Genomic DNA, 10,691 nt, shown 5'->3' with positions numbered 1-10,691 from the left:
TTGAGATGATATTCATCCAGAAATCACTGGTTAGATTACTCAAATCATCAGATGATGATATTCATTTAAGTTACTGTAAGACCAACGAACACATCCTCACATGACAGAGTGAGATGTTACAAGATTCAAGTTTCCGACCTAGAGATCGTGAACGATCGTCGCTAGTCACACTAAATCAACCCAGAGAATCGGGATGCTGCCTTTATAATTGTAGACGTCTTCAGACATCTTCTTTCATTCAACCTCACCTAATATATATATATATATATATATATATATATATATATATATATATATATATATATATATATATATATATAATAATAACTGTATCTTTTCCTTAAGATGGAATAAAGTCGAACTAACAAAACGTTTCACCACAAAGAAAGCCGCCAAGATCTTCGTGGTACATTTGTATTGCCCTTGTTTATTGTTATAAGCTAATATAAACATTTAACAAATGTAATAATTTAAATTATTTGCCCTAAACATATTGTAAATATTTTTAATAATTTTTTATAATTACATCATTACTCTTTTCTTAATGGTATACATGTATTATAATTTCAACTGCGTGGCTATATATAATGTTATAGGTGTTTTAAAACCGAGCGCCCAATTTGTAATGTTATCTGTGAGTTTTATTTGAATATGTTGCATTACATATGTCCTATTACATATCCTATGTTTCACGGAGTACTACAATAAATCTATGCATACCATCTAAGTCACGTGACAATACACGTGATACAGGATGCTTCAATATACCGGTTCATCTAGTTTGTGATATGTTCATTAATTAAACTAATTAATTATGGATGGAGTTCATAGGCATTTATTATTTAAATACCAATTATTGTAATTTTTGTTAAAATCTGTTCTAGATTTAGTGCACTTGGTATCATTTCTTGGTTAAGTGCATCGGTCTAGGATTCTTGGCGCCTCTAGTGATTGTGATGACATCATGTCATATGGCCTCTAGTGATTCTGTATGTGATGACATGGCCTCTAGTGATTATGTATGTGATGACAACATGTCATTTGGCCTCTAGTCATTCTGTATGTGATAACATGGCCTTTACCGCTAGTGATTCTGTATGTGATGACATGACATTTGGCCTCTAGTGATTCTGTATGTGATGACATGACATTTGGCCTCTAGTGTGATTCTGTATGTGATGACATTTGGCCTCTAGTGATTCTGTGTGTGATGACAACATGTCATTTGGCCTCTAGTGATTCTGTATGTGATAACATGGCCTTTACCGCTAGTGATTCTGTATGTGATGACATGGCATTTGGCCTCTAGTGATTCTGTATGTGATGACATGACATTTGGCCTCTAGTGTGATTCTGTATGTGATGACATTTGACCTCTAGTGATTCTGTATATGATGACATGGCATTTGTGTCCAAATAAATGACATCATATGTTTTGGCTTCTTGAATGAATGAACTGTAATGATGTATTAGTTCTTCTACGTGTCCGTGTGTTTGTTCAACTGTTTGTCCGTGTGTCTGTTCAACTGTGTCCGTGTGTTTGTTCATCTGTGTGTCCGTGTGTTTGTTCATCTGTATGTCTGTTCAACTGTATCCGCGTGTTTGTTCAACTGTGTGTCTGTTCAACTGTGTGTCCGTGTGTTTGTTCAATAAAATCTTGGGTTGTGGAGGATCTTTCAAATATTTGACGGGTTCATCCCACTCACTGTAAGCAATATCCGGTTCCTTACATTGCGTTTATTTGTTTAAGGTTTATTGCATGAACGTTCTTCTTAAATAGAGTTCATCTAATAGTACATTAGCCATTTATAAGGTAAATTACACACACGTCAGTAAACGTAAGATTGTCTCCACTCTAAGACCCGAAGCCTGATAAAGTTAAGCAATAACTTCCATGGCACCATTCCATTGTCCTTGTTTACATGTAAATCTATGCTAGTCGTTTGATTAACTTTTCTCTTGTGTTGCTAGGTTGTTATTTTTTACTTACTGTTCATTTTGTGTGTTGTTGTTATGTGGTGTTTAAACATTGTGGTTTGCAGATCTTTTGTGTGAAGGTGTGTGATCTAGGCTACTAGTTCTGATGTTTTCTGATGTTCTGTGATGTTACCAGATGGTGTTTGATGGTGTATGGTAAAGTTAGATAGTGTATGATGTTTGATGGTGTATGATGTTTGATGGTGTATGATATTGTTTGATGGTGTATGGTAATGTTAGATAGTGTATGATGTTTGATTGTGTATGCGATTGTTTGATGGTTTATGATGTTGTTTGATGTTACCAGATAAAGTTTGATGGTGTATGGTGAAGTATGGTGTCTTAATATGATCAATTAAACAACTGCTTTATTACTAACCATCGCATTGTTCCTTCATTAAGTAAGTAGCTTTGATTTATCGAAATTAATTAAATCAAGTAAATACACATACAAATAGATCAAACATCCACTGTTTATTTTATAAACTAATCACAGTTGTGTAAACGAACAATTAATCACTACGGACCAACTAATCAATTAAAACTATCAATACCCGATCAGTCGCAAGATATTGACGGTTAGATCAAGCAGAGATCAGTGCACTTGATAACCTCAGGTGTGAATCACGCCATTTGTAGTGTTGGGGTCATCTGAGCTCATAGATTTCTTGAACTCACTGACTACGTCTAGAGTGTCTTGAACTCACTGACTACGTCTACAGGCGTCGCGTACATGTCCAGTCTGCAGATTTCAGCTAAACTAGCAGTATAGAACTTGCTGATATTGGACCCTCCTTCAGCAGATCACCATGTTAGTAAAGAAGTTGGCCACGGAATACAGCCTAGAATAGACTCCTTGGAAGTGGCCTAGTTAGTCATGGAATGTAACAGAATAGAGTCACTAGAAGATGGCCCAGTTGGCCATAGACTAAAGTACAGAAAAAAGTTCTAGAACATCACCCAGGAATGTGACATTCTCCCTACGACACCCACGTTGAAGACACACAGGAAAGAAACACAATGTGAACATGTGACTAAGGGGTGGGTCCTTGAAGACAGGGAAGTCAAGACAACATGAAGATGGAATACCATAGAGCAGAAAAAAATAATCAATTAATTACACAGCTGTCAATAGCAATTAACTTCTAAAATAAAGTAATATTTTTAATAAATGTAATTCATCAACATACATTTTTCGAAGTAATTGCCGTTAATTAATGACTTTACGAAGGAGTTTTTTTTAAGAACTTCTATAATTTTGGATTTACGAAGTAGATTTTATCTCGTCCAATATTTCTAAAATATTGACAATTAAAAATTATTGACATAAAAATAGATCGCTAACCCCGAATTGTTTTTAATTACAGTACTGGCTCTGAACTAAGATCTACCCTCTTAAATTATAATGACTGCGCAGTTGTTTTAATTAGCCTACGTCACTAATTAGACGGTCTCTACTTTACTAAGTTGTTTATCTGCCTATCCTGAGAGCACGCAATGACAAACTTGTATACATACGACACTGATCTGTAATTAGAACAAAAACTGAACTCTTTATAATATTTTTATAATTACTTTTATCTAGCATACCGTTTTAATGCATCGTGCTTGATATACAAAACCTTAACTTGTATCTGTAATGAAATTATTTATAGATATCACATGTTCGATGCCTCATTGGCGCGGTTGTTGAGTGCTGACAAAATGAACTTAGACCGCAATAATTGACGGCTAAAATAGTTTTAATGTGTTGAGTGTAGCAATGAAAGGAATCAAATTACTTTCAACTCAATTCACAAATCAGCTGTTTGTTTTGGAATATTTGAAATGTACTTTGCAGTTAGATAGTTCGTACACATGAAGGCGCCTGGCTACGATTTACCGTCTATACAGACTTCTTTAAAAATGTGTTGACTAAGGCAGGGGGATGTACAGTTTAAAATCCAAATGTTTATGAATTGTACCTTGAATAATTGAATCAAGAAAAAGTAAAGATAGAACAGATTCTCGCAAGATGTCTAATTTGGAAGGAGACGAGCTAGAGGCTATACCTCTAATGACGTCACAATTATTTGAGCTCATCTGCAGTGATGTCGTCAACGGCGTCATTTGTCTTTTCGGCGTTGCGTTCAATGTCGTTAACATGATAGTGTTCATCAAGCAGGGGTTCAAAGACTACATGAACATTTCTTTGTTGAGTTTGTCTGTGGCCGACACGTTAGCACTCTTGTCCCAGCTATGGACGTGTTTCAACATTAAGACCCTGGTTCAAGAAGCGTTGAGCCACTGGTATGCTGTGGTATATTTAGCCTCCAGCTGGCCCCACGTGATCTCCATCCGGGTCATAAGTCTTCTGATTGTCTTCATCACATTAGAGAGGTACCTCTGTATTTCTCTGCCTCTAAAGATCAAGAGCATCATCACACACAAACGGACCATTGTGATTATTGGATTCGTGTACTTATTCTCAATATTAACTGCGATACCAATATACTTTGCGTGTTACGTAGGCCCAGTAATCGATAACGAAACAAACATTTCCACCATGGGCCTAGTTTACACTGAAGACGGCTACAGAATCGAAAGTGCGATTTTATCGTTTGGTATCACTGCTCAATTGACGTCATTCATCATTGTGGTTATTCTGACCATCGCACTGGTCCAAAAGTTTATCCAGACGACAAAATGGCGTCTGTCTACGTCATCAGCAACAATGCATGATCACGTGACCAAACGCGACAAGTCTGCTGTGAAAATGATCATCCTCATCTCCACCATCTATATCGTCTGCTACACGCCGTACTTCCTGCTGTCGCTGGCGATGGCGTGTGTCAAGGACTTCGGCGCCACGGGGAAGTACCAACGTTTGTTCAACATCACCACATCGCTCATGTTCACCGCCGACAGCATCAACTCGGCCGTCAGCATCTTTGTCTACTACAAGATGAGCACAAAATATCGAAATGTTTTCTTCTCCCTGCTCAAAGGTTTTAGCAAGACGCGAATGACGAAATCATAAGTTTAGATAAACTAAATGATAAGATCATAATTTTTGATAAACTAAATGACAAAATCATAAGTTTAGATAAACTTAATGACAAAATGCTTGCATACAAATAAACCAGTGTCTTCTCTATTTCCCCCATGTTGCGACTAAAAGATATGCTAACACAACACAAATACAAAACATACACAACACAACACAAACACAACGCAAACACATCACAAACACAACACAAACACAACGCAAACACATCAAAAACACAACACAAACCGAAAAGTCGAGTATTAAATAAAACTAGACTACCCGTTATCTAGTTAGATAACTGTGGGTTTCGGGGGTCATCCGTAAATGACATCACCTCTGTCACTTATCATATCACAAAATAACCAGACTCCATATTCAAAAAGACGTTTTTTTTTTATCTTTTAAAAACACCGATTTCTGCTGAGCATGGGTCTGACCACACTATCCCTTCATTTACTAACGTCAGAGGTGACCTACTCAACTTTACTTCACCCGCCAAGTCTCAGACAACATGTTTTTATCGTTTAAAAAAACGATTCTGGCCGAGCATGTCTCTGAACATACTATCCCTTCCTATTCTGGGGACAAAGAAACAGGTGAACTACTTCACCTGCACTGTATCCCGCCAAGTTCAGATAGGCAACTGTATCATTCACATCTAACCTCGACATTATGTGTCTCGAACCCGTGCCACCAGCTTGGAAGCCTATTACGCTAACAAGTTAGCGTTCTTTTGCGTTATCTATATATACTACTAAAGCTCAAGTTTGTTTACATGTTTATTTGTTTTTTTTTTGTTTGTCTGATTAGCTACAGGAGAGAATCTGCACTATGTGGAGAGCTGTAAAATAGTATGTAGGTAGAGAACAATTTTTGTTTTTAGACAGAGTGTTAATCAAAAATTTATTTAAAGAAGTTAATTAATTTATTGATGTATCCATTGCTAGATTAACCACATTAATTATAAAAGTTTCAAACAATGGCTTAACTTTGACTGAATAGTGACGTTACATGATTTGTTTACTTTTTACATCAACAATGGCGGCTTCTATCGAAGAAGATAGTGTTTCCATTCCAATGTTTAACGCTTTCTAAAGCTAATTTTCTGTCGGCTATAAATTTAACAATAAGTCCGTTTGCTGTATTTAATACGTTCCAACACATATCAATTTTCAACTGTCTTTTTCATTTATTTTTACAATAAATTTCTCTAGATCTACAGATCAGCTGTCGAAGGAAGAATAAGTTATGAATCTAGATCTACATCTAGGAGGTCACTCAGAGGCGTAGCGACCCTTCCCGGCGCCCGGGGACAAACTTTTCGGTTTGCACCCCCCCCCCCTCAAGAGCGTAAATTCTAGATCTAGACTTAATGTAAATTCTACATCTAGAATCTATTTCAGACCTTCATTATTTTATATAAATCTTTGTTTGTTTAGCTATGCAATAGGCTAATTTAAAATAAAATTTAATTTGAAAGCTACTAGACTTAGATCTAGATCAAGATAGTGCCTATGCGCGTAAATCAAGTTGCATAAGGAGACTCACAGCATTAACTTATACAACAATAAACATCAGTGACGTCACGAGTTTAGACAGCTAAGTAGTTATTGTAACAGGCTTTCATGCGGGTGGCACGGGTTCTAGACATATCACGTCAATGTTAAGAAAAAATTCAATTTTTTTAGATATAAAAGATAAGTTTGACTATCTGAACTTCGCGGGTTACATGGCAGGTGAAGTTGAGTTCACCTGTTTCTTTGTTCTCAGCATATGAAGGGATAGTCTGGTCAGATACATGCTCGGCCGAAATAGATTTTTTACACGATAAAAACATGTTGTCTGAGACTTAACGGGACACTGGGCAGGTGAAGTAGAGTTGAATAGGTCAACTGTGACGTTATTATATGAAGGGATAGTGTGGTCAGACAAATGCTCAGCCGAAATCAGTGTTTTTAAAAGATAAAAAAAAACGTCTTTTTGAATGTGGGGTCTGGTTTTTTGTGACGATAAGTGACAGACGTGATGTTTTTTATGGATGACCCCAAAATCAACAGTTATCCAAGGAATGACGGGTAAGTCTACTATATTAATAACTTGAGTCTGCTTATGAAACTTGATGTAAGCAAATAGGCCCTAAATCTAGTATCTTTCAAATCAATTCCATAGCTAAACAAACAAAGTTTTATATTAAATAAGGAAGATCTGATATAGTTTAGTATAGAAACTCATTATTATCTAGATCAAGTTAGAATTATCTAGATTCTATGCAGGGGCGGAACTACAGTGCCGCCAGACCCCGCAATGTGGGGGGGGGGGGCCCACGCCATTTAGGGGCCCACGGCCGACCATAATAATTTTTTATAGTTAAATTTTTTTCAATGTTCTTGCATCTTTTTACTTAATTATTGTTTTGTAAAAAGATTACCGTAGCTGCGGTTGGATTATCTTTATTCTATAGACACCACCCCACGCACTTGTATATTCTCTTTCCCTTTGTTTTTAAACCACTGTGAAAGCCGAGTCCTTTCTCCTACAAACAAACTTATCAAAGATAAGCAAACGTTCAACCCACTTCCATAACTTATTTCCCTTTTTTAAATAGTCAAATGGGGTGCTCATAGGCTCCTTTTAATAGATTTTATACCAAACAAATTAAAAAGCAATTACTTCTCTTAATTATTATTTTTTTATAAAGTACTTACTAAAGAATGACATTGTATAAAAAGGAAATGTATTAATAATATAAATTAAAAAAACAACATAAAAATAAACATAACACGAGACACCATTACTTATATACAAAGCTTTCATGGTTTATATTCTTTTGACCGACTAGAGGTTAAGAGGTATTATAGCAAAGATAAAATAAAACCGATTTTCACAAAACACACTAATGCACTTACAATCATGACATGCTGTTGTAATTTGTTTTGATTTTTTTCAAAACTTGAACAGGCCAGCAATGAGTATCCTGTGTTCGTATTTTGAGTTTGTATATATAGGGCCTATATATATATATATATATATATATATATATATATATATATATATATATATATATATATATATATATATATATATATATATATATATATATATATATATATATATATATATATATATATCTTTATATATATATATATATGGGGGGGGGCTAAAAAGTTTTTTTGCGGGGTGGCCCTTATTTTCTAGTTTCGCCACTGATTCTATGACTGGTTTGATTAAGTCTAGGTCTAGTTTTTTCCGTAACTCTTGCTAGATCTAGATCTAGGACCTAGCTAGATAAATCACTTGTATTCTTGAATTAGATGATCCGTGAAGCTAAAAAGTAAAGATTTATAACAAATATTAAAGGATTAAAATAGTGTAATCAATCATTTTACGTGTTTTTATTATTGATTTTATTTTTAACAAATTAATTGTAGTTTGACTTAGATTTAGATCTAGATCTAGATTCATAACTTTTTCTCCCTTCGACATCTCATCTGTATATCTAGAGAAATGTATTGTATACTAAAATAAAAAGAACTGTTTAAAAAAATTGATAATAGTGTTGAAACCTAAAAAATATAGCAACCGGACGCATCGTTAAAGCCAAAGCTATAGCCGACAGAAAATTAGATTTATAACGCGTTAAAAGTTCTGAATGGGCAACACAATCTTGCATGGAAAGCGCCATTATTGTTGTAAAAAGTAAACAAATCATGTGACGTCACTATTCACTATAAGTTAAGTTATTGCTCTGAACATTTCAAATTCATGTGGTTAATCTACCAATGAATAAATCAATAAATTAATTAACATCTTTAAATAAATTTGTGATTAATAGTCTGTCTAAAAACAAAAATTGTTCTAATTACTATTTTACAGTTCGACACATAGTTCAGATTCTCCACTGTAACTAAACGAACAAACAAAAAACAAATAAATAAATAAATATTTAAACATGTAAACATGTAAACAAACTTAAGTTTTAGTAGTATACTAGACTACTCGTCATCCCTTGAATCACTGTGGGTTTCTAGGGTCATCCATAAACTTATCGTAACAAAAAAAAAAACAGTATTTAGGATTCCTAGGAAATGGCAGATTTTGTTTTCCTAACTTATCAAGGGACGTAAGGAATGCTAAAGAACTAAATGTAAATAAGTTTTTGTGAAAGGTGATACTGAGTTTGATGGTGCATGGTGATGTATGGTGTTTTTATATGATTTATTAAACAACTGCTTTATTACTAGCTATCGTATTGTTCCTTCACTAAGTTAATAGCCGGGATTTATCCTAACTAATGAAACCAAATCAATACTACACATCAAACAGATCAAACAATCACTAATTATGTTATGTATTCTTAAAGTTAGTCATTAACACTTTGTGCAATCTAATGGAGCTATTCATACCTATATTTTCATAATGGGTTTTTTGGTGATCAGAAAATAAGTAGGCTTTATCATAGCCTGGTTCTGGACCAGCATTTTTTTTCCACTCCAGTTTTGTGTGACACGCCAACTTATCTCATATCCATACTTTCCACTGGAAGATTTCCTATCAACACCATTTTGGTGTCACATGACAATTACATTCACAATCATATTGATTCACATGAACTTATTTTGGATCACTAAATAATACACTGTGCAGACATATAAATTAATTGTTTTGTATATAAAATAAATATAAGCAGTGTTTAATTGCAGGATAAATGCATGTATTTATTAATGTTATTTTTATTTTGTATGACTGTCAGCCAACAGAGCAGTAACGGTGATAAATATTTCTATTCTTGTAGCAGTTCATACACAAGGGATTTAAATTTTTTTTTAAATCTAGCTTTGCAATTCATAGAACTAAATTTATTTTACAAAACTTGAGTGGGTCTAGTTAAAGAGACTCAAAGGGTATCTAATGGCTATATTTACCTACATTGTAAAAGTAGCTTAAAGATTGTGTGTGTTGTTTATAAAGGTGTGTAGGTATTTTTTCACCATTCTTTGACCAAGGTTTTCATTTGTTTGTAGAAAAAAAAGTGTGTGGATCATTTTTACCAATTCTTTGACAAAGGATTTTATTTATGAAGTCTGGTATTATACATGTTTAGCTTACACACTGCAGTTCATGGAACTACTCCATTAAATAATGAGAATTAAATAAATAAATAAATAAAAAATGCTGTCTTTTCTATTTTAAAAAGAAATATTGCTCCATATGCTCATATTGATTTTCTTACTTGCATTTAAAGATGAAATTGAAAATTGTGTTTTAAGAATTAATGACATTTTTAAAAAATATTTATGTGAATGTCCTTGTTTTCAAAATTCTAATTTCTCTGTATTGAATAATTGTAATATTAATTTTAAAGTTATCCTATTTGTATTATTTAGTTAAACTGATTTAATGTTTTAAATAAAAGGTCCGTCATTAGTAACGGAAAAAACTAGCAAAAGTACCTAATTAATTAAATTTTTATTGCAAATATAAGTATTAAAAAATAATAATTAATTAAAGAAATAAATACCCGATCAGTCACGCGATATTGACGGTTAGATCTAGTAGCCATCAGTGCACTCGATGACCCCAGGTGTGAATGAGGCCATTTGTAGTGTTGGGGTCATCTGAGCTCAGAGATTTCTTGGACTCACTGACTACGTCTAGAGGCGTCACGTGCATGTCCAGTCTGCAGATT

At 34.1% G+C, this 10,691-nt stretch overlaps 1 protein-coding gene across 1 annotated transcript; it reads left to right on the top strand.

Moving 5' to 3' along the window:
• The first annotated feature begins 3,991 nt into the window (after positions 1-3,991).
• LOC131951962 (arg8-vasotocin receptor-like) lies at positions 3,992-4,996 on the top strand. Its single transcript, XM_059314432.1, has one exon. The coding sequence runs from the start codon at positions 3,992-3,994 to the stop codon at positions 4,994-4,996; it is 1,005 nt and encodes a 334-aa protein (XP_059170415.1).
• Positions 4,997-10,691: the final 5,695 nt, after the last annotated feature.

The sequence above is a fragment of the Physella acuta genome, unplaced genomic scaffold (assembly GCF_028476545.2).
Source record: "Physella acuta isolate Inbredline_101_S28 unplaced genomic scaffold, ASM2847654v3 ptg000841l, whole genome shotgun sequence".
Classification (NCBI taxonomy): domain Eukaryota; kingdom Metazoa; phylum Mollusca; class Gastropoda; family Physidae; genus Physella; species Physella acuta.
Note: the sequence above shows the minus strand (reverse complement) of the source record. Positions and strands in the feature narration are given on the sequence as shown.